Genomic DNA, 25,482 nt, shown 5'->3' with positions numbered 1-25,482 from the left:
CTTTCCGTCTTTTCGGAGGCCGGCGGAGATCGCCGTTAGGATACTTTCATCCGAGGGATCCTCGACGTTGCTCACCTCGCGCCTGAACCTGGCGATGTAATCCCTTAATGGTTCGTTTGCTTTCTGGAATACGGTGGCGAGGTGGCAAGGTGGCGCGAGCTGCCTCCTTAGAGCCCTGTATTGGTTAAGGAACCTCTGTTGGCACTCCTCCCAGCTGTTGATGCTACGAGGCGGAAGGCTCCTGAACCAAGCTCGGGGGATGTCTCCTAAGATTGCTGGGAAGGCGCGACATTTAGCCAGCGAGCTGGTTGTCTGTAGATCCATTTGCACGTTGTACGCATCCAGGTAATCATAGGGGTCGCTGTCCCCATGATATTGTGGCATGCTCGGGACCTTAAACCTCCGGGGCAGGGGTTCAAGCTCAATTTCTCTGGCGAACGGCGTCCTATCTCCACGGCCATTATTCTGGCTGCGGACTCCTTGTCGTTCCTCCAGCTGTCGCACCCTCTGATACAGCTCTTCCACAGTTGAGTCCGGTCCTACTGATTGCTGGGCTTGCGATCGCCTGCTTCTTTCTCGGACTGGGGAGCGGTGAATTGGGGACGGGTAGTTATCCCCGATATCTTCTTCCGCGGGTGGGTGCCTCTCCTCCCGCGGTTGGCGGACCCTGCGAGGCGACGCCGGTGGGTCGTGGACAGCCCGTGCTTGAGCTTGGGCCAGAATTCTGACCGCGTCAGCGAGTTGCATTACCGTATTCTCCAATGCTTCCTGGCGCTGTTGCCAGTCCCGGATCGTCCCTGTCCCGGTGATTTGGACAGTAGGCTGGACAGGGATCCGTGGTGGTATGCCGGGAGCGTCTCCGGCGGGCGGCGGCAAAGGAGTATCGGCTGTCGAGGCAATGGGTCCTCCATTTGGTGGTAAGTCTCGTGGTCGGTCGTGGTGATTTTCAGGCGGGTCGACCGCCGCCTCGGAACTTCTAGTATTCCTTCCTCTAGCCATGGCTATTGATCAGAGCGGCCCCTTCCTCTAGCGCCAAAATGTCGACGTTTGATTTCGGCCGACCGTGATTCGTTTTGGGCCGCGGTGAGTCAATCCAAAAAAATACCGAGAAGGAAGGAAGAAAACCCCCCCTCCCCCAAAGTTCCAAGCGTGTACACCAGAATCTTTTACGTGGTTCGGCCAAAACGATGCCTAGTCCACGGCCGCCCTCTGATTATTCTCCCAGAGTGGCGGTATCTGATTATTCTTTTTTTTGTCTCTCCTCTTTGCTCCTCATGGCCCCCTTTATTTCCATTTTTCTTGAGGGACTTTTACAATCTAGATAATATATAAAAATACAGTGTTTGTATAATGGGGGACAAATAGTTCTTACCGCCTTCGCAAGACCGGGAGTGGGATCCTCATTACGAGGGGCATGGGCTGTTACAGATAAAGTGATCGGACCCTACCTCTGACTTCTCAGCAGCTTTGTCGCTCATGCGAGCTGGAGATTTTAGGCGAGCGACCTGGATGGCCCAGGGATCTGGAGGATATTTCAGGAGCTCGTTAGTCGATTTGCTCCGAGCTCGTTGGGGGATTACCGGGAGCTCGCCATACGCTCGCTTTACGAGTTCCGGGTCTTTGATGGAGGCTGGACCTTCCTTGACGAGGTCGTCCGGGCCTTCTTGGCCTTGGGTGATTGGGCCGGTCTATCGGACCGAGTCTGGCCCATGCGGGGAGATGCGGGAAATACATATAACAAATAATAATATATAAAATTATATATAATACATATACATCATTATATGTATGCATGTAATATATATATAATATATAATTTATTAATAACATTAAATTATTTTTTTTTTGTAGCCATGAAGACTTCAAGTCCATGAAGAATTCAAGTCCACGAAGAAATCAAGCCTATGAAAAATAAAACCTATGAAGAAATCAAGCCCATGAAAAATTAAAGTCCATGAAGAATTCAAGCCCATGAAGAATTAAGGCCCAATTTGAGCAACTCATGGAAGATATTATTAGGAGAAGGCCCAAGAATTATTTTTAATCCTAATGAAGATTAAAAACCAATTTATAGAAATTTATTTTTATTTTTTTATGTGAGCTTTATTAGGTGTGTTTTTTAGCTAAAATCCATTTAACTATTAGGTGGACATTATAGCTAAAATCTATTTAACTTTATGTGTGTGAGTGCCCATTAGATATAATTATGTCTAATTGAATAATTAAAATTGTGTGATTTGTATTGCATCTTGTGGCCTATAAATAGCTCACTTGATTACATTTGTAAGTGTGATTATTATTCTTGAATCAAAGTTTAGTTATTTCTTTATAATTCTCTCTTTGAGAATTGTTCTTATTCTTTCCCCTTTTCTTTAATATTCTCTCTTGTGATCTTACTTACTTCCTTTTTTCTTTTAAATTCTTATGTCATTTATTATTACTTTATTATTCACCACCTAAATGGCCGGTTAATTTATGCCTTTAAATTTCTGCAATTTTAATTCTTGTCATTTAATTATTCACCACCTAAATGGCCGGTTAGTTTATGCCTTTAAATTTCTGTAATTTTAATTCTTGTCATTTAAATGTTTACCGCCTAAATGGCCGGTTAGTTTCTACTATTTTAATTCCCGTCATTTAAATTATGTTATTCAAATTATGTCATTTAAATTCTTGTCAATTAATTTATAAATGGAGATGAGTAACTAAATCTAATCTTGGGTTAAGGCAAAGACAGTGTCCAACGCCAATGATTCCCAAAGAAAGCTGCGCTTTAAATGAGTAACATTAATTTAAATTTCAGTATGAGTGTGTCTTAATTATTAAGAAATCACTAGGTTTGAATTGGAGCGTAAGCCTAACTTAGAGCTTTCATGCCATGTATGAGAGTTACTAGAACTGGAAACGCTATCATACCCAAACCCGGATGATTAATTTAGTTGTTTTGTATATTAATTGTAATTGGATTTATGGTAGTTGCTTAAATTAGAATCCCGCATATCATGTATGGGGATTGCTTAAACTAGAACTATCATCATCTCTAATTGCATTTAATAACAAACCCTCATATTTGAAATTAAATTAATGTTGCTAATCTTTTGTGCTAAAATTTGATAATCAACGGGTTGGTACTGAAATTGTCTTAACTCAAGCACTATCCAAATTCATATTTTTACGTTTAATGTTTATTTCAATTTCTGCCTTACTTTATTTTCTAGTATTTGTTGTCTAAAAAAAAACCATAAAAAACTTTGTTGCCAATTTGTCCAAATGTGTGTGCGTGTGTGTGACATTCTTTTTCTTTTGCCATAAATAAATCTCTCAGTGGACGATCTGGATTCATCCAGAAAATATAAATTTAAATTTGGACTACAACTGCACTCGTACACTGGCGAGTATAAACCTCTCACTAAAATAAAAAAAAATATAAAAGTTTTATTATGATTTATTTTTATTGTGTTTTAATTGCAGGGTGAGAGTGCAGCCAATGATCTGTTGGAGGCAATCCTCATTCGAGAGTGAGCATTGAGGATAAGTGAGGAAAATATTTTTGACATTAATTCGAAATTGCATTTCCGTAAATAAGAAGGGTGACATCGGTTGGAAGCCCGTGGCAAAAGTTCCTGGAATTGGAGTAACTAGTGTCGCTTATATACCCCCCAGTAGATGCCCTTTAATATTACAAAGGCCTCTACGTCCATTTTTGTTCGCCACGTGGTGAACCGTGATTGGTCCACTTATTGGCCATTGGTTAGCCTACATAAAGTCGCGTTTGGAGTACATCCCGCATGGACTTTGCAGTGCCACAGTGACGAGCACGTGGCAGGTGATTGGTTGGGAAATGCACGCGGGCCCTACGTGTACTGGAGAAAGAGTGTGGGTTGGTACAAAAGAGGCCACACTCATGAGTTAAAAAACTACAGAGTGGGTGGCCCAGCAATTAATGCACCTCCAAATTTTAAATTCAAAATTTAATAATCTGAGGGTGACACTTTGAGGGGGAAGTTCATGTAATCAGCCACGGTGACTATCTTGATAACCTCTGTCAAACTCGAATCTATTTATAGGATTTTGTATGACTCGATGCGTAATGTGCTAATACCACGGCAAATAATCTTCACTATATTCCATGGTACTCGGGCACGTCCACCTCATCGGTGTGCTGACAATAAGTGAAAATCTCAGCGAATCTAACTATCATTGATAAAATTATAAATTACCTTATATGTTGCCGTAGCTATACTCCGCTTGGCTTCAACAGGGGATAATGGAGGTGGAGGTATATTCTGCACATGCCCAAATTGTCGCAGAACCCTCTCCGGATGATATGACTCAATCACGTTTCCATACTTAAGACATCCGGAGAAGAACGCAATCTTATGCAGTGAGTGTTGTGCACGATGTCTCTTATATGGTGTTCATATGACCTGCACATGTTTCAGAATTTCAATGACAAGCTATATTAAGTTGCAAAATATGATGTGCGAACAAACTACCTGATCTTCAGTTAAGTCATCAAGTTGCTCTCGCAAAGATTATAAAGAATCATACTAACGAATAGGAAGCCAACGATGAGCCCTAGGCAACTCATTAGTGCATGCTAAGTTATGTTTATTTCTAATCAATGGAAAATATTCGTATACCCAAACCTATGTACATTTAATGTGAATAATTGTTAAGATATGTTAAAAGATGTCAAATATATGTGTAGAATAATGAAATTTAAATGATTACCTCAAGTAATGTCAAATATCCACATATTCCATTGACATCTCTTCTACTCGCAATACCCAACTACTTATATAAATATGCCAAACAAGCAGCCCCCATGCATACGTACCAGAAACACTTAAGTCTTCCAAGAATGCAAGATAGGAAATCGAAATCATGGTACCAATCTTATCCACAAATAATGTAGAACCTAATAAAAATAACAAATACGCCCTACTGGCATTGGAGATCTCTTCATCCAGAGTTGAATCTAGTACATTCATAAACGTTATTATCAGCCAATTTAATTTCATATACGATCACCGAGTCTCCCTTATCTGGCTTACTGCGTCTACTACTGAGACCTCAAGTAAACGATATAGTAAGTTATGATCCTCATTACCTGTCAAATGAGGGACTGATACAGGGCTGCCAACAATTGGTATCTTCAGAATAGTGGCAACGTCATCTAGCATGACTATCATCTCACCAAATGGTAGATGAAATGTGTTGGTCTCTGGCTGCCATTTCTTTGAAAAGGCTGACACGACTATAAGATTTGCAAACCGATACGTGCATTCTATCAAAAGTGCCAACCGAGATTTTATGACAACATCATGAATACGTTGTTGATTTGCCAATGGTCAGTCAGGAATTCTTTGTCCATGACTATTGCACTTCAATACACCTCTTTCCTATTACAAAAAATAATAAAATAATTAATAAAATTATAATAACTAATTTAAATATAAAATTATTTTCATAATCTATTTTTTAATGAAACTTACCTCTCTAGCCCATATGCTAACAACATAATTTTTAAAATTCTTTAAAACGGATATATTTTCAAGACCTCCCAAAAATGGTTCAGTAATATCGTCTCCTAGCGATCGCTCTGGAGCAGTAGTAGATGTCAGCTCTGGAGTGCTAGTAGATGGTTGCTCCAGAGCATTAGGAGATGATGAATCCAAAGTACCTGACTGTTCAGAAATGTGTCACTGACTCTGGGATGGATGTATCAGCTACAAAATGATTATCATGACCCTCTATTCTTTTCCTCCTTGTGGAAGTTCTCGGACACTGACAAGATGAAGATGGACGAGCTCCATTTACTCCTCCCCCTCGAGTACGTGCCATACCTATAAATGAATGTATCATATCAGTAATTTTTAAAATAATAATAAGCTATTACAAAACTAATTTAATTAATATAAGAATGTTATATTAAATGTCTAAATGCATGAAAAAAAAAGATGACAAATAAAATTGTTTATCATAAGATTAACAACAATTGGATTTATTAAAAATGTGAAACATAAAAATATAATTAATATGAAAAATAACAAATATATGTGTGAGAATAATATGAAATCAATGATATTTTTTTTTTAAAAAGTATAAAAATTTAAAAGGCCCAAAACTAAAAAAAAATAAAAAATAAATACATTATTAAATCCTAGGTTCGGGTTTCTCCAACCCGGGTTCAAGAAACTCGGAATCGCGGGTTCGAACCCCCGAACCGCCTGACCCCTTCCCCTACCCCGACAACGATGGCAGCATTGCAACCTTCGTTAGCTGCGATGTCACCACCATTGCGGCCGATGGCGATGCCATCATTGTCGCACCAACTTGGTGCGATGATTGCAAAAATAACACGCGAGAGATTTAACGCGTACCTAATTTTACAGTCCGAATTTCTTCTGTTCACAGAGCATTGGTCGGCGATTGTTAGGGCTTGTTTGAGGAATGTAAGAAATGGTGTGGCTGTACAAAATGGTGCGACAGTGGGAAATGGCGTGGCTGTGAAGGCATATTTGGAAATTAAGAACTGTAAAGAGTAATTATGGTGGCCGTAAAGAGTAAAAGTAAAATTTTACTTTGAGTGGGCTGTGAAGAGTAATTTGGCGGGCTGCGGATAGAATTTCCCAAATCTATATGCTCAGCTTTTACCCACCGAACAAATACAGCCATCAAATATTCTGATTTAATTATCGAAGTAAGTAGATTATTACAGAAGATCCAAACACACGGAGAGTGGATTGAAGCATTGTGAGAAATAAGGAAACAATATTAAAGAAAAATGGAATGAGGTTTGCATTTAATTAGGCAATCATATACAAGAGGAAGTATATGAAAATTTAATTAGGTATATGAAAATCGGGAGGTGCACCTTTTTTTGTTTGAGAGCTGTTCGAGCCTGGTACTTCCCTCTCTCTTCCCTTCCTGCTCTTACTAATGCCAGTCTTTCCTCCTTGCTTAGCTTCTTCTTTATTTGGGCCTGATTTACATACGCATGCATGTCACAAATACTTTTGCAAGGACAACAGTTAGGCAGTACATGATTATTAAGGGACAAGGATTGCAATGCATTTGACAAATTCTTCTCTGTTTCAGAAATACTGTTCCAATCTGAAACAAATATATAATAAATCAGGAAACTAACTAGAAAATAAAAAACTCACTTCAAGTTTAGCAGGATCAACCCTCTTAACACTTAGCTGGTCAGAACTTGGAACTTTAAAAGCTGTATTGGCATCTGATCCCTTTCTTAATAATCGATGATGAGTCAAAGCACTCCTCGCTTCTTTCTTTGCCTATTCACAATAAATGACAAGGAAAAAAATAAAAAATAATCTCCAAACCAACATCAACATTATGCGAACAAACTAAAAACTGGTGAGTTTTCTCTATTTGTAATAATCGCTAAAGAACTTGTTTTGGAGTTTTATGAGTCTCCACTTTGGTCCTGCAGCGAAAGACATATACCTCTAGTTCTTTGATTCTTTGGAAGTCCTCATTGGAAAGGATACCATCTGATTTATCTGATGCCAAATGTTGCCTCTTTGCTTCTGCTAACCTCTTTAAAGCCTGAAGCCTTGTATCGGCAGCATTCAATTGTCCATCAAAATTAGAAAATTTCCTCTTCTGCGCATTAGATACTTTCCCTCCAAGATGATTATCAACCAGAGCCTTGGATTCTTCATCTTTGTCTTCTTCTTCCCTATCATCATTATCAGCATCACTACTTTCATGGTTATCAGCACTTATGTCATCCCTGTCACTCAAATCATTGAACATTTCAGTACTATTATCACTATCTTCATTTTCAGCTCCTTCATCATCTTCTTGTATGCTATCATCCTCACTTCCAGTTTCTAAATCATCAGCTTCACCATCATCCTCTTCACCATCATCACCATCCTCTTCAGTGGCACTTATCACTCTTATCATCTTCAGAAAAATTACCAAGTTCATAGTCATTCAAATCTTCCCCATCACCACTACTACCAGCTTCATTGTCACCATCAGTGTCATCATCTTCTCGTAATAATTCAACACCAGGGATATATCGCTGGCAACATTCACTTCCCCAAATGCTTTTGGCCTTGCCTTTGGATCAGCAGGATGGCCACGGTCCTTAATAAGAAGTGATGGACAAACCTACAATTGAGAGCACATTAGTATTCACAACCCCCAGCCGCAAGACCCCCCCCCCCCCCCCCAAAAAAAAAAAAAAAAAACACAGAGAGAGAAAGAGACAGAACCAACGCAAACTGAAGAATTAATTGAAAAAGTGGGTTCTCTCAGCTTCATTGATAGACTTTGATTTATACAAGATTAGGAGATAAGAATTCTACCTATTGTACAAGTCTAACTTATCTAAATTACAAAACATAATTAGTTTAAACTTATAGATAATCTGAAAACAAAATAAGCTAAATAAAAGGAGATATATAAATATTAGGCCTTATCTTCAGCTTTGAGAATTCTGAAACTTTAAGAGTTTTATCTCGATTTTCTTGAGGATAAAACTTCTGAATTTTAGTTTAATTATCCACATAAACTAATTTTCACTAATGCCCGTTTGAATAAAGTAACGAGTGAACGAGAAGCTGATGAAATAGGCATCTCATGTGACTTCTTGTATAAGACAAGATCTTGCAGTAAACCTTCAGTCATCAACTATTTTACAAAAGTACCAGAAAAGGAAAAAGCTTGTTGTCATAACAAAAGGAAATGAGATTGATCAAAACATTGGATCTAGGAAAAAATAAATAAATAACAGAAGGTGAGAGTGATACCAAAGGTACACGGACCATAGTTTTGAAAGACGCGAGGTGCAACGAGGCGCAAAGGGTCCTAGAGCCTGAGGCACGAGGCACACAAGGCGGGGCGTGCTTTTGCGAAGAGAGACGCACATTTTAGAAAAAAAAACTCAAAATCTTGTAAAATCATAAAAAATTATCAAATTATCAATAATAACACATGCATATCATTAATGATTCATTATCTTCAAATTCTAAACTAACATCATCAAAGTTGATTCATTCATCATGCAAATTCTAAACTAGAAACATCATCAAAGTTCAAACTTAAAGTCTCAAACTCAAACAAATACCAATCATCATGCAAAGTTCTAAACAAACATATAAACACTACAAGTCCACCATTAATAAAGAAGTTTTAATCAATTATCATCAAGGAGATCATCAACATCAAGGTCAATATCTTCATCATCTCCCTCAATCATGAAAATGTTTTCATTTTAAAAAATGCTATTTTTCTAAGTCTGGAAGATTAGAGCATTATAAGGAGACATATAAGAAAACGTTTTCATTTTGAAAAACTATCTCCCAGTATTTTAATAATTAATATTCATTGTTGTTAAAATGATTTTTAATAAATTTTTCAAGAAATAGTAGGTATGTATTTTGGGGTGGTAAAATCGCTAAATCCGAAGTTTCTACTAAAACCAAAATTATATTTTTTTATTGTTGTGGATTTTGATTTTTTAGATATTTTTATTGAATCCAAATGTGGAGTACTTTCTTATTTACATTTATTTATTAAAGTAAATAAAAGGTAAAATACATACCTACTATGACATGGACACATATCTCTCTCACAACATTCAATCCAACAGCAATTGCCTCAGCACCAAATATGAACACTAAATCACAACCGCACAAGTAATAGAATAATAATAATAAAGCAACCAAGTGATACCTTTATGCGAGAACGATCATGTACAAATTGATTGACTATCTGTTTGAATAATGGTTCAACTGCATCTGTGGGCACTGCTAGAGCTTAATTTTATACATATTTTTATCTAATTTTTATTTTAACTTTATGCTATTTTTTTCACTTAAAATGTGTAGGATTTTACATAATTTGAATATCTTTTTGTAGGAGACAAGCAAAGGAAATTAAGTTCAAGAATTTGGTGTAAAAAAAATATATTATAAATTAATTTATAATGTTAATGTTAAAAATTAATATTATAATATAATTAAGAAATTAATAATCAAATTGAAAGAGACGGCACAATTGGAGGAATTAAGGAAGGAATTGCATTTGAAGTCGGACTTGGAGTCTAGGACCATGCGTTACACAATTGAAAAAGAAATCAAGTGAAGAATGGGTCATGCTATATTTATATATTAGCATATACTCATGCCTAAATGCATAGTGTAAATAATATTAAAATTAAAATATAATTATAATTTATACATATTCTGTTAAAATTTGTGAAAAATTTGTAATAATTTTGCTTGTATTAAACACTCTACAAAACTTAAATAATAAACAAATATATAAAATTTATAATGTTCACCAATTTATTGCAAATCAAAATATAAGAGCAAGTAAAAAAAAATTGTAAACATTGAATAAAAAACAGAAATTAAAATTATTGAATTTTTGTTAACGTTTTATAATAAAAAAAAATTACTAAATCTATATAATAAAACATATCAGTAAGTACTCTACGATCTGAATAAATTAAATTAAAAATTAAATATCAAACAATATATACCAACAGTCGCCGATCGCCCTACAATCTGAATAAATTAAATTAAAAATTAAATATCAAACAATATATACCAACAGTCGCCGATCGCCATAGTCGCGGCCATCAATTGGGGAAAGGGGGGAGCCTCGGTTCGGGGTCGGAAAACCTTGGGTTCCCAACCGCTCACGACCGAGAATCCTTGTGTTCCTGAACCTTGGGTTTCTCGACCATGCGTGGTTGGGAACTCTTTGATTTTTATATTATTTTAATTAAAAAAAATTATTATGCCTAAAATAAAAAATAGAATTAATGAAATAAAAATAGAATTAAAAAAAAATCAATTCTTTTTGAATATTTACAACTTTAAGTAATTCAATAGGATAGATTAACCAATTTCATATTTATTTAAGTATCAAAAATTCAACACTTAAAGATAAAAATATTAAATTTCAAATTAAGTTTCCTGCTTTTATATCATTATTTGAATAAAGTTTTATACTAAAAACAACATTTGATCATCAATGATTTAAAAAAGAAACTTTTATTTCTTTTAGAATTGAATCATTCATGTCAAATTCTTATACATTAAAACTTACACAGTTGGTGTTTTTTTTTAAAACTTACATAATATTTCAAAACTTACATTGTTCATATTTAGAATACTTAAAAATTAAGTATTAAATGCTTTTAATGATGCTCTTTAAAAAAAAAAAAAAAAAATCGTAGTCTATGATACTCTTTATTTTATAGTGGTCAAGTAAACACAAATTATAATTGTAATTTTCTTATTAACAGGCATACATAAATAGACACAAATTATAAGTGTAATGTTTCTAATTTTAAATATCGATTAAAGTAATTTTATCTAAAAATATTTTTACTTTCTATTAATGTTTCTAACTTTAAATATTTTATCTAAAAATATTATAAGTGTAATGTTTTTAATTTTACTTTAAACTTTAAATATCAATTAATGTTTCTCACTTTAAATATTTTATCTAAAAATATTTTCACAAAAAATAAAAAAAAAACGAGAAGAGACCCTACCTGCAAAATCTACCCATCAACAATTTTCAAACACCACCAACCAAGGTTTTAATTCAACCAAACCAATACTTATTCTATATTATCTCATATAATGTAAATAATTAAAAAATAATTATTTTTACATCAACCAATCTGAAGGAGAAACCCAACAAACGCTCACACCTGCGTCGCTTCTTTGGATACCTCCCTTACGCCAAAACCCACTCATTAACAATGCCATTTCCCCCCATTTTCTCCTCCTTTTTTTTCTATATTTTATATTTTCTTTTCTTTTTCCTTTTTTTTTCTTTTTTTCTTTATTTTCTTTTTTCCTTCCCATCTTCTTCTTCCTCCTACTTCTCCTTCACGCACGACCAAACCACCCTCACCAGCTGCCTCTAGCTGTCGATCAGGGGCAATGGGTCAGTCGCTACCAAAGGCCAACCAATGCAAGCACCGCCACGAGCAGTGTTTGTCGTCCGTTGCCCCCTGCCACGAGCACATCACACGAGTGTATATGTGTCGGTGTGTATATGCGTATGTGTGTGTATATATATGTGTGTATATGTATGCATATGTGTGTATATATATGTATGCATATGCCTGAGTGGGTCTGTGAGAAAGAGAACGAGAGAGGGAGAGAGAGAGAGGCACCGAGTGAGGGAGTGGGAGAGAGAGAAAAGCTAGGCGGGAAGTCTAATTCATCTCAGTTCTTGACTAACATTCAAAACTCATCTCAATCATAGAATTAAAATGTATCAGAGATACATTTTAAATGTTTTTAAAAATCGTTCTATTTTATTATATAAATATAAAATAAGATAATAATGCAAAGCAGTGAAGCCGTGAAGAAGTCCAATTCAAATTGGTATTGGGGGAGGCCACTTGATGTTTATATAATATTATAATGAATGGGAGAAGAAATTAAATGCTTTTTATATAATATTATAAAACCAAAAGAATTGGAGCAATCAAGTGGCAGCTGAGCCGTTGTAGCTCCAATTCTTCTTGTTTTATAATATTATATAAAAAGCCTTTGATTCCTCTTCCTATTCATTATAATATTATATAAACATCAAGTAACCTCCTCTAATCTCAATTCTAATTTGAATTCGACTTCTTCACCACGTCACTCATTTGCATTATTATATTATTATATATATAAGTATAGCAAGACCCATTCTCCACTTGATTTCTTTTTCAATTGTACAGCGCATGGTCCTCTACTCCAATTCCCACTTCAAATGCAATTCCTTCCTTAATTCCTCTAATTGCGTCGTCTCCTTCAATTTAATCAATAATTTCTTAATTATATTATAATATTCATTCATAACATTAATTTAACATTAACATTACAAATAAATTTATAATATATTTTTTTTACCCAAATTCTTGAAATTAATTTCCTTTGCTTACTTCCTACAAAAAGAGATTCAAATTATATAAAATCCATATAGTACATATTTTAAGTAGAAAAAATAGCATAAGATTAAGATAAAAATTAGATAAAAATGTAAATAAAATTAAGCTCTATCAAATACCCCCACATTTAACCTTTTGTTTGTCCTCAAGCAAAGCAGAGAAGAAAAAATAGTAAATATTTTATTTTCACACTAGGCCAAAATCAAGAAATCCAACAACCTGTCAATGCATAATTAATCACGAAATTGATTACCATCTATATTTTCATATTAATTCTAAATCCAGCAACATTAATTGAAATACTTAATTATGCAAAATCATTGCTTTTGCTGCCATGTATACTTCAAAATTAATTCATGAAACCTTGCAACCAACACAATTAAATCATGCAATAGTTTTTTTTAATCACTATCTCCACTATTACAAACATAAGGAGCAAAAGGGATGAGTTTTTTTTTTTTTCAAGTTTATATATATATTTATTTATTCTTTCCTAAGCATTACTTGGCTTTTGACGCGAATGTTGACATTTTGTGATGAAGACAACCGGTTATTTCCCTAAATAATTGCTTAAAATGCATTTGCATACGTATATTTTGAACTATCGTTTGGCGTGAAGGATGATGCAGAAGCATATTGTCAACCCCCCAATTACTACTGACCAACTCAAAATATAAGAGTAGATATATAGTAATAATATTTTTTTTATCATCCCTTTTTACTTTAACTCTGTTTAAGCCTAGTTTTAAGAAATAATCACAATAATATTCTCACATAATCAATCATGCATAATCATAAAGTCCCATGAGTTATGTCAAGAAGCATATATTTCAACAATCATAATAATCCGGCATAATCAATTATTTTTCCTTAACACTGCTAAATCTAGAATCGATAATCAAACAGAACAATTTTCAATCTTGAATTAACTATGCACTAAACCAAAGTTAATATAGAAAACATGAAATTGGCCTAGACATGAAAATAAAACATTTTTCTAAAGAAAATTATCTTTCACGCATATTATATATATTTTTTAATTTTCAAGCAATCAAGCAAAATATAAAAAATATTAGATTTCTCACTCTCACACTTAAATTAAACATTGTCCTCAATGTTTAAAAATAAGTAAAGAGGAAAAGAAAAAGAATACTCTCCTGATGCAGACTTCCTTGGAATTGCTAAAAATTTCTAGGCTAATCCTTTTGAGAGAGGAGAGGACGAATTTTCGCAGGCAACAAGTCCTAAAAAGAAAGAAAAAAATAAGAAAGCAATCCAAAAATATTCTAGAAACAAATATAAATAAAAAGAAAGAAAGAAAAATTAACATTTGAAATGGGTTGCCTCCCATCAAGTGCTTCTTTATAATCATTAGTTTGACTAGGCAACATGTCACACTAATCAAGTTTTTGTAGGCAGCAAGTCCTAAAAGGAAAGAAAAAAATAAGAAAGCAATCCAAAAATATTCTAGAAACCAATAGAAATAAAAAGAAAGAAAGGAAAATTAATATTTGAAATGGGTTGCCTCCCATCAAGCGCTTCTTATTGTAAGGCCCAAGGATAGCCAGCCAAGCCCATGTGACAACCACTAGGGATCCCAGCTTCTTTTCCCCCTCTTCTATTTTGCCATTACAATCTCTCTCTCTCTCTCTCTCTCTCTCTCTCTCTCTCTCTCTCTCTCATTTTCTCTTCCAAAAACATTTTTGTAAATCGTCGATTTTGTGCAATCCAACCGTTCAATCTTAGATTCAATCGCATTTTCACTGTGAAATCAACCCTGATCTACAAGAAGGTAAGTCTTTTAATTTTATTAGCTTTATTTTTAGTATAAATTCGTGAGATGTGTATGTATATATGCGTGGTTGTATTGGCCGAAAATTTAAGTTTGATCTACGACATTCCAGCCATTGGATTTTGTTGGTTTTTGAGTATGTTGGTCGATGAGGGTAAGAGAGTCGAGTGGTGGCCTCAGATCACCAAAAAATGCCAGCCACGGTGGCTGGCGGCGACTGGCAGTGTGTTCTTCAGTTCTGGCCAAAAATTAAAAATTAGATCTATGAAGATCTAGCCGTTAAATCCGTCCCATTTTTGTGTATATATATTAACCCCCTTGACTAGGTGTTTCTAATGGTAGGTTCTAATCGTAGGAATCCTTGGCTAGCAGTGGTCGTCGGTGGCCACTGGTGGCGGCAATTGTGACTGGTTAGGTTGTTTTTGGGTTTAACCTAGGTTAGTGGGGCATAACTAGTTCATGGGCTAGTCCAATGCGTTTGGGACTAAGGCTAGCCAGTTGTGGCAGCCCTTGGGTCGGTCTAAATCTTAGGTGACTTGATTTTTGTATTTATTTAATTCTCGTGTAATTTGATGATCTTGTTAGGTGACATTGATGTACCCCAGCCAAGAGGTGTTTGAGGGAATCCCGCATCTTCCATAAGAGTAGGTAAATTGTATTATTGTGGTAATTGTTGCATTCATGTCTCCAATCATCCTAGTATTCTATATATACTATTCATGATTTCATTTTTATTTGTAGTTGGGAAAGTAGAATCCATCTTGTCTGATCTATGCATATTGATACTTATAGTTGATTGCATTTTCTTTAATTTGCATTTGGGAAGATTATGATTCATGTTATCATAGACCATGAAAGTTGATACTTATATGTGAGATGTTGCATGTGACACTTGTTAAAGCTAAATGATAGTATAAGATGTGTATTTAAATGGAGTAATTGTTAGAACCATGTGTAGCTAACCACAGTAAATGTTAGTTGTTGGTGCACCACATATACTTTAAGGTGTGAGAGGTTCCACCCTTGGTGTGAGGTTCCGCCATCCATGTTCAGATTAGGGTGTGAAAGGTTCCACCCTTGTTGATGTGAAAGGTTTCGTCGTTATGAATATGTGAACTACGGTTCTAACTTGTTATCCTAAATGTGCATGTTTATTTGTCATCTCTTATATTGATATGATTACCATTGGGCATGACATGGCATGATGATTATCTTTGATGCATTGATTTTATACTTTCCCATTATAATGCTCTTTACCACTCATTAAGCCAGTGTCAAGCTTACATTTCACTAGGCATACCATTAGAATACTCACAGCTACCTTATGCACTCAATTTTAACTCTTTTGGACGTCTTCCAATCTTATACCTTACCTAAGGAATTATTATCATACCTAGAGAGACCATCTAAGCAATCAATCCTTGCTTACCTTTCCCTCTAGCCTCTTATCCCTTGGTTACGCTATAAGATCACTTTTCCCTTAGTTTCCACATGGAGCATGGCTCTTAGAGATATTTATTCGACCCAAATTAAGCCTTCATGTGCTGCTTTATCCAATGGCCATTTGTCTAGCCTTTCTCCTAGACTTTTCCCCATTTCCAGCACCTTCATTAATTCTCAAATAGACACTTCACAGCACTCCACCCATTTAACCTAAGGGATCTTCCACCTCAGTCCAAGATTCTCCCCAAATTTACATGGCTCCATGCCATTCATTTGGACAAGAGTACATCACCTCTTCTTATGCAAGAGGTTCTATTTTCCAGCTTGTTCCTTAGCACTCAAATCCAGTGCATAAGTATATTAAACCCAACTCTTTCCATATCTCACTGGTAACTCACTTTATGTTCTATCTTTTACCCATCCTAGGCAACACTAGACCTTTTACTCCCTTGCTCATTATCAGCTTAATGATTCTATTTCCCTTTCCTTGCTTAACCCGGATTTTGATCAACAATGGCTACACCATACAAGATAACACTTGCACACACCATTTCCCCTTACTATTCACAAGGACCCTAGCTTATCTTAAATACTGCAAGAGCCAAAGCTTATCTTAAACACTAGCCTCCTCCCTCTCACAATCCAGCCCAAGCTTACACAATCCATTATGACCAAATTTTTTTCCAGATTTCCCTATTGCTATACCCTGGTTCATAGGTTAGTTTAGGACATTCCAGAGGATTATACATGCTGTTTTTCTTTACACAGCATTCTAGATTCCATCCCTTGCCCTTAGCATTAGCTAATTTTATGTCCTATTAGTAGAGTTTTCCCACATAGGTAAGAACCCTAGCTTTAGAAGACGTAGGGATACCTATTCCACAACTCTACTCCACCTAACCTTTCATACCAGAAGCAATTTCCAACAAGCTTAATTTTAATTCCAGCAAGCTCAAATATGCTTGGGAATTTCTTAGGGACACACCATCTCCACTAGGTTCATTTCACCTAGCTCCACCATGAAACGAGGCCCAGATAGGTTCCCCTTAAATCCTAGAAACTGATCTCTAATGGGATTTTGACATATACAAGGTCTGTTTTGGAGGCTTCTACATTTGGTAACCTTACCAACACTAAATGGTTCCTATTCCCCTATACCTGCAAAATTTTCGTCCCCCTAATATCCCTAGCCTTAGATACATTTCTTAGTCCTTGCTCAACATGTGAACTATCCTCAACAAATGACACAGCCTAATCTTATCATAGGCTATCTTTTAGTGGCTGCAGCTTATCCATATATAAATGCAAGCATGCACCACATAATCTCCATTCTTGAGGGTTGCTTGCATCTCTTTAAGAGATTCTTGTGCAACTTCTTAGGACTCCAATTCTCCTCTATAGGAGAATCCCTTTCTATCTAAGTCTCCTAGGGAAATTAGGTTTATGATTTTACAACTTCTAAGAAATTTTGGAATAGCTCCACCATGCTTCCTAATTTCTCCCATCTCCAATTCCCTTGACCTTAGTTTGTTGCCTAGACAAACCATTTCCCCCTCCATCATGTCTCTATGGGTAAATACCCATTTCCTATGAGAAGTACACCCTAAACCTAAGACCTATGCTACTTTTTCTACGTACCTAGAAAAAAAAACTATAGGACATCCGCACTCTCATAGCCAAAACCACACATGGTGTTTGAACATTCAAGGCTGGTTCTCTCTTGGGATTCTTTCTTCCTATTTGGGCAGTTTCTCTTGAAGTAGCCCTCCTCATGACAGTGAAAACACTTCATTGTTCTCCTGCCATTTTTAGATTTTGACCTAGACTTACCCCTTGTCTCAGGTCTGCTACTTGTTGCCAGAACATCACCAGCAGCCGTTCCATCAATTTTCTGCTATAACTCCTTAGAGTTTAGGGCACCTATAACATCCTCTAAGGCTAGGGTGTCCCTACCATGCTTTAATATGTCTACAAATGTTTCATATGACTTAGGAAGGGAATGCAATAACACTAGGGCCTTATCCTTATCATCATAAGTCACATCTATATTTTCTAGGTCAAGACACAGCTTGTTAAAATTATCAATATGACTTTGTAAATTTTGCCCTCCTTGCATTTTAAAGGTAAAAAACTTAGCCTTCAAAAATAGCCTACTAGATAATGATTTGGTCATATATAGGCTCTCTAACTTAAGCCATATCTCAGCTGCAGATTTCAATTTTGGCACTTCCCTCTAAGGACCTTGTCTCCTAGGCTTAAATCAATGTATTGTAAGCCCTCGTCAAGATATCCCTTTTCTTGTCATCCGGGTATTCCTTAGGCATTTTAGACTCCCCATCAAAATCCTCTTCTAACCCTAAGTTACCCAACAAGGCTCGCATTTTTAACCTCCAAAGCCCAAAGTCATTTGTGCCATAAAATCTTTCAACTTCATTCGTAGCGACATTAGATGTAGACGCCATGGCAAGGAAGATTCCTAAAGAAAACTAGGTTCTTGGCAACTTCTTGAACTGTCATTGGCTCTGATACCAATCTGTTAGAAATTAGGAGCACAATAGGATCGATTTTTGCCAATTCTTACACCAGAAATCAATCTAGAACAACAAAAAATATAAGCGACAGAATTGATAATTTGATAGAAACCGAAACTGAATTCACAAAGGCCAAGAAAAACAAACCAAACACCATGCAAACACACTGATTTATCCTAGTTCGGATTGCATATAATGCAACCCTACATCCAGTCTTCAAAATCCCATCGAGAGCAGTCTTTAGTACAGAGAATCAATCAATTCATCAACAAGAAATTTCCTCCCCTATTTCCGAGTACACCCAGCACTTAATTCTCTTCCAAGATTACAAAAGCTACCACAAGATCTAGCCTTTCCTCTCAGAGAAAATACAACACTCGTTACAATAGAAAGAGATAAATTAACACTCTCACACACTCCCTTGCCCTCTATTTATAGACAAGGGAAGGTATCCCAATGAAGATATAAAATATTTATAATTTCATCCCATAACTTTTACTAATTACAGTTTTAGGTTACAACTTCTATTTAAAGCTTCATTGGTCCTCAAAAATATACTATTTTCACTTATCTTTTCTTTAGGCAACTTTTAACACCTATAATTAGACAGACACTCATTCTAAAAATAATTCGTCTCTAATACGATTTCAATATGAACTTCATACTTTTCAATGGCTGACTTAGGCATCGGACCATTTACGCGGGAACCTCCCCCGCCCCCTGATTGTTTTTTTTTTTTTTTTTTGCAGAGTCAAGCAATTGGCGACAATATTTCTAGTCAAATAAATTTATTGTTGTATCTAGGCAAAAACATTTTCCTTGCTCAAAACTGCCCCAAATGGACTACAGCAAATCAATTTAACCTCTTTTATTTTCCAAATGCCCCAAATAATTCCGCTATGCTTGGAATGATATTTTCAAATAAGTCACACTGGCATCCCCACACTTAATCCAAATAATTCAATTTGTCCCAACCATTGGTGGAAGCTCAAACCTTAATTAAAACATAACAATTTTCTCGTACCTTGCGATTAATGAGGAGAATCAAAGCTTGTGCTATGTGGCACCGGAGCGACGATGGTAGCATCTGGGCGGCAGATAGAAGGAAATCGGCCAGTTGTTTAGGGAACTGCGAAAGCTGTTTAGGGTAAAACGGGGTGACGTGTGCCAGGAACATGGCTCGGTCTCCTAGCTCCTTCGCGACGGTAGGGTCGCTACCAATACCGCTGATGGAGGTGAAGCTTAGAGCGACCTGTTGCTCAAAGAATTCGAGGGATGATTTGAATTGGTTGTAGAGGATGGTAAGCTCCGTTTCGTACCCTTCAGGATCGCACTTCATCTTCAACTGCAGCGCCGGTAGACTCATCTTCTCTGCGGTGCGAGCGGAGGCGGACAGAGCCTCCGCCGACATCTCGGGTGCGGCGTAACGAGGTGGTCTTAGCTTCCTAGATGTCCTTCTCTGTTCGCCTAAGGTTTAGAGGCTGTTTGGCTCAGCGTTTTTAAAAGTAGGTTTTAAATTGTTTAGCTTTAAGTTGGGTAAAATTTAAAATTTAGGTAATATTAAGTTAATAATATATTTAAATGAATATATTTTTAAATTATTAATTAATAATTATGTATTTAGTTTGAACTTGACCTAATAAATTATAAGAATTTAATAAAAAGATGAAAATAAATATATTATTAAATAATATAAATAAAATATATAAAAATACTAAAATTTAATAAAAATTAATTATAAATTAGTATCTAACTGATAAAATTTTACTTAATGAATTATATATAATTATTAAAAAATATATTAATATAATATTTTATTAAAATTAACATATAGTTTGTGTTATATATATATATGGCCGACGACAACGAAATAAGATAATAGGAGAAGACGACCGATTGACACAAAGAGATAGGGCACGGCTAATCCAAAATAGGGATGCGGCAATCGATGCGATGAAAAAGGAGATCTAGTCATGGTGACGACACAGGGATGGAGGCGACAGCTGATTTGTTAGAAATGGCATTGTTGCAATGGAGCAGGCGGAGAAAAATATGAGAAAAGAGGGAAACAACATTAGCAATAAAGGAGACGAATAAGAGTTGTAAATATGTGAAATGTATGAAAATAAATAAGTTAATCAACGTAAAAAGCCTCTATTAGTGTTTTTGGAAAAGCTATGGGACTTTTTCCAAACACTGGTGTTTTAATTTTTAAATTTGTTGCCAAATGTTTTAAAAAATAAGCTACATAGCTTATAAATTAAATCAATAATTTATAAGCCGTCAAATGGGAAAGCCAAACGCTCCCTTAGGAGAGAATTGGAAACCCTAGAAAAACCCCAGGCGAGCCGACCATCTGGCTACAGCAGTGAAGAGGTGTTTGCTTTGCTTTGCTTTGCTCACTCGTGAGTTCAGTTGTACATTTGAACTTCCAGTTTGCATCGGATGTGATGTGAGGGCCATAATTGGTTATATCAAATCATTTAATTAATTTCACATATTCAAACATGTCTTATAAAAATTTTATTTTAAGTTTTAAAATTAATTGTTTGGATAAGTGAATTTAAAGTTAAAAAAATTAAATAATATAATTTTAAATTAATCTATTCAAATATATTTAATTTTAATGTGCACCAGATGAAGCCCCATTAAGAATTTTCACCTAAGCCACAATTAAAAAGAGAACAAGCCCAATAAAGGGACTTAGAAGGTTACCCCCCAAAATCTGCCTCTGAAAAAAGACTTGGTGGAGACCCCTCAGTCACCAGATGAAGCTATAAATAGGGGCCATTTTTTATATGGAAAATTTACTTATTTTATTTATTTTTGGGTTTTTCCATAAACTTGATATTTGTTATGTTGAAGTCAATCTTGTTTATTGGGAAAAAAATATGTTGGATTTTTCATTGCAAATTTGGCATACAATTATTCTAAAAAATCGAGTTTAAAATAGACACCATGAACTAATTTAGTGGTTTAATATATTTTTCATCAAGTTTGATACTTGATATCTTACACTTGATTAATTGAATTTGGGAGTCAGAAATCTTTTCGAACTCCCCATAATCTCTCTACCTCAAAAGTCCTTTATAGATTTATTTCATTTGAACCCTATTTATATTTTATCCGAGTTTAAAATTAGGTTAATAATTTGATCGTCTTTAGTTGGTTTTAATGTGAATATCACTCTATTCTAATAACATTTTTGAACAAAACCAAGTCTCAATTCCGTATACAAGGCCCCCAGTAATGGATTGAGGCAATTTGATTTGGTTTGCTCAATTTTTTCATCCAAAGTGGGCTGCTTGACTTGGAGAAAAATAATCCATTTAGCAATTTGAAAAATTTACTCTTAGGTCCTATCTCTTTATAAAATTACATTTGGTTCCCATAAATTCTTCTTTAGGTTTGATAATTTGTCCTATTATTGCTAGATTCCTTATTGGGTTTAAGTAAATTTAAATTTTATATTTAATACCCAAAACTTTTTGTAAAAATTTAAAAATTACAATGTGGGTGGCATAATAAGTGGAACAATAATTGGGTTGGGAGGATTGCCTTCATTGTTGATGGTGGTACCATTTGGATTAAAAGTATTATCAATAGACTTATTTACCTTTTAGATTGTTAGAAATATGAGGGGAAATAATGGCTAGATAATAAAAGAATAACAAAAAAAGGCTCAAGATTTGTAATCACTATTCTATAAGATAGATTTCACCACACAAAAAAATGATCGATGATTAAGGCAACTATTTTTAGAATACAACAAACTCCTTTTACACCACTAACTATTGAGCAATAGCGGTGCAATCTGACATAAACAATTAAAAGAAAAATATAACTCAACAATAAAAGAAATGAAATAATAATAGAATGACGTTGAAAATATTGAGAAAACATGATAGTAATGGAGTAAAGTGAACTTGTGAGTGTGCGTTCATGAAAAAGTTACTTGTAGGAAAAATTTGGGTGTCGGAAGAAAAATTTTACTCCTTTTAAATCTACAATTCTTGACAAAATAGGCATGAACCAATCTTAATTGATTCTTTAATATACCAAACATTTCACAAGAGTTTGTCAAGGGTACATACAAGTAAAACATCTATTTGAAGAAGTCAAATAGCTTTAATTTCTAGTGGATAAAATTCAATTATAAAAATAAATATTGTCAAGTACTTGGACAATATTGTTGAAGATGTGAAACTTGATTTGATTTATAACACTTACACAAAGTTGGTATAAGGGTCTCACTGATATCCTAAACAAGTTAAGAATGCTGTTCAAATTAAGAGTTATATCTATCTTAGTTTTTGTCTGTAAATATGTGAGCATAATTCTTGTAATTATAATTTTTAAAAAAATAGTAAAAAAATATCAAGTGCGATTGTGGACGTAAGTATTATTTGTAATTATAATTTTTCAAATAATAGTAAAAAAAATATCAAGTACGACTGTGAACATAGGTATTATTTGTTCTTTTCGTGTGTGCAATTTTGTTTTTTTTTTTTTTTCGCTTGATTCATTTTTTAACAAATGCATGTTGATCAAGTATTCAAAAGCCTCTTGATAGACATGCAACAATCATTAAATAATTTAAAAACAAATTTACTAGCATGATCAAGATTGAAACATAAATGGTTAATAATTTTGTTCCAATTTTTATGTATTTTCAATAATTCAACATATCATTATAGATCCTGAATACCCTAAATGGTCGATCAAGTCAATGCATAAAAGGGTTTGGGTTAAATCACTCCTAGTGTGTAACAACATTTACCCATATTTCTTTTTTGTTAATTTTTAACTATATGTCTTAGTAGTTATATATAATATAATCCAAAGAAAAAGTAAAAGAGTATTTCTAATATATGCTTTTGACCTAAGACAATATAAGTAATGCATAAGCACTCTTCATTCAAATGTTCTTTCTCAATATGATATCAACTAAATTGTGTTTTGTTTTCAAGAATATAAAGCATCTTCAGTATATGTATAGCTTTATACCTTTTGGTAACATTGTGTGTTCTTCAAGAGCCTTCATTTAGATTTAGAGTGTCTAAATTGTATTAACATTAGTTCTTAGTAATGTTAATTAAAAAAATATTTCCTATTTCAAAGGATTGTATACTTGTCATTCATTGTAGAATCAACTAATCTGTTCATGCAATTCATTTGTTGCGTAAACTAGAACCGTGTCAGTAAGTAATAAATTAAACATTTTTTAAAAAATGCCTGTAACGCCCCGCTTTTTCGGGCACGTTATAAATTGAGACAATTTTGAGACAATAAATTTTTTTTTTCAAACTTAATTCTAAATCACATCATATCTCGAATCTGTCCCAAAATTCCCATATATTGATCTCGAAAGAGAATCACTATACATATCAAATACGAAAGCAAGATCGAAACCTGATATCTTAACATTAATCATAAATAAATTCTTACATCTTCAACATTCCTCAAAACGTTCAGAATCAAAAGTAGCAGAACTTAAATATAGGGGCTACGTTACATACATTTCATTTCTCATGCACTCTGCTAAGTGCCATTTCATGCCTCATTCATCCTCGTTATCTGCTACAATCTCTATCTGGAACGTTTGAATATTCCAGGGGCAAAACCCAAATTAGATGATGAATCATCTAAGTAAGGGTACAGAAAACATATTTCGTGTATGAATGCAATGTCTTACATCGTAGGTGTCAACTGCACCCCTCATGCTACCTACCATTTTTGCAGCCCCTTCTTTCGAAGCCGAGGTGTATGGGTGTACCATATTGGTAAAGTAGCGGTGCCAGTTCGTACTCCATACGGCCTCAAATGCGAGTGATCAATGATATCAACGTGTATTCATGCATTTCATAGTCATGTCATGAATGTAGTCTAAGTGATGGATATATATCAGGGCATGTCAATATGGTAAAAACATTTTCGAGGAACATAAACCAAGCATTTTCCATAAAATTAACTTTAATTGGGGAGTACCACTTACATTCTCAAGCTTATCGGGCTACCTCGATATTCGTGCCTTGCCTCTTGTATCGCCTCAATTTGCGTGCCAACCTCAAAATTTGCACGAGTCTCTTCAACTTCAGCCTCAAAGTATCCTAATCACCATAATTATTTAAATAAACATTAAAACCTATTTTTCCATAATTTCTGGCATTTTCTATAATTTTCTCTCTATTTCTTCCTATTTTTCCTCAATAAATCTAGATTAAATATTTCTAAAATATTTTCTCAAATATTTCACTACGATAATTCATAAAATAATATTGTTGAATTTATAAAATTTTCTAAGGAATTTTACTCACCTTAACCTAGCATCTCGGATTTCCTCGATATGCGTGCTTTATCCTTGAAACGCGTGCTCGGGCTGTTTTTCTCACCAAAATCTTTAGGATATCACCGAAACATAATTCCCTATTTTCTAGAATTTTCTTGGGATTTTTTGACATTTTTCCCATTTATATATATATATATATTTCTTTTCTTTTCTTCTTCTTCTTCTCCTCTCCCTTGCTTCCCGCATGCGCGACCTGCAACTCCCATGCTTCATCTTTTTTTTTTTTTCTTTCTTTCTTCCTCTTCTTTTCTTCTTCTTCTTCCTTCTCTTCTTCTTCTTCTTCTTCTTCTTCTTCTTTTCTTCTTGCGCGACTTGCAACTTCCGGCGCCTAGTGCCCGCGGCCGCCACCACCTCACCCTTCGTCGGCCTCCACCTGGCCTTCCGCCGGCCGCCTCGACCTCACCGGACCACCGCC

The 25,482-nt window shown here is 35.0% G+C and overlaps 2 protein-coding genes across 9 annotated transcripts in view; both read right to left on the bottom strand.

Annotated features, from left to right (window-relative positions):
* Positions 1 to 10,555, bottom strand: part of LOC127797200 (26S rRNA (cytosine-C(5))-methyltransferase NOP2B-like) — a 37,638-nt gene extending 27,083 nt beyond the window's left edge. For 2 of the 7 annotated variants that reach the window (XM_052329845.1, XM_052329844.1), the window contains exons 1-4: positions 8,793 to 10,552; positions 7,477 to 8,151; positions 7,173 to 7,304; positions 6,881 to 6,988 (exon numbers count right to left, since the gene is read on the bottom strand). In XM_052329845.1, the coding sequence (XP_052185805.1) occupies positions 6,881 to 6,988; positions 7,173 to 7,304; positions 7,477 to 7,971 (735 nt within the window). In that variant the 5' untranslated portion in view covers positions 7,972 to 8,151; positions 8,793 to 10,552. Of the gene's footprint in view, positions 1 to 1,741; positions 4,428 to 4,469; positions 5,406 to 5,685; positions 5,850 to 6,880; positions 6,989 to 7,172; positions 7,305 to 7,476; positions 8,152 to 8,792 lie in introns of those variants that run through there. The other 5 variants (XR_008022152.1, XM_052329846.1, XM_052329842.1 and 2 more) reach the window with 5 other exon arrangements.
* A 1,633-nt stretch (positions 10,556 to 12,188) lies between these two features.
* LOC127797201 (uncharacterized) lies at positions 12,189 to 20,199 on the bottom strand. 2 transcript variants are annotated; one of them, XM_052329847.1, is made up of 2 exons: positions 19,743 to 20,199; positions 12,189 to 14,196 (listed from the first exon to the last, which is right to left on the bottom strand). In XM_052329847.1, the coding sequence occupies exons 1-2, from the start codon at positions 20,127 to 20,129 to the stop codon at positions 14,149 to 14,151; spliced, it is 435 nt and encodes a 144-aa protein (XP_052185807.1). In that variant the 5' UTR covers positions 20,130 to 20,199; the 3' UTR covers positions 12,189 to 14,148. The 2 variants fall into 2 exon arrangements, with proteins under 2 accessions (XP_052185807.1, XP_052185808.1); XM_052329848.1 differs by lacking the exon at positions 12,189 to 14,196 and adding an exon at positions 14,298 to 14,377.
* Positions 20,200 to 25,482: the final 5,283 nt, after the last annotated feature.

This window comes from Diospyros lotus, chromosome 3, assembly GCF_014633365.1.
Source record: "Diospyros lotus cultivar Yz01 chromosome 3, ASM1463336v1, whole genome shotgun sequence".
Lineage (NCBI taxonomy): Eukaryota > Viridiplantae > Streptophyta > Magnoliopsida > Ericales > Ebenaceae > Diospyros > Diospyros lotus.
The sequence above is the reverse complement of the archived record's forward strand: the minus strand, read 5'-3'. Positions and strand labels throughout refer to the sequence as shown.

What these genes read in the sequence shown, in the direction of transcription:
- LOC127797201 (XM_052329847.1), bottom strand. Translation starts at nt 20,129, where the DNA reads ATGTCGGCGGAGGCTCTGTCCGCCTCCGCTCGCACCGCAGAGAAGATG. An exon ending in TTCTCCTCATTAATCGCAAG is followed by an intron (nt 14,197 to 19,742) that starts GTACGAGAAAAT and finishes CTTTCTTTTTAG; the next exon opens with GACTTGTTGCCTGCGAAAAT.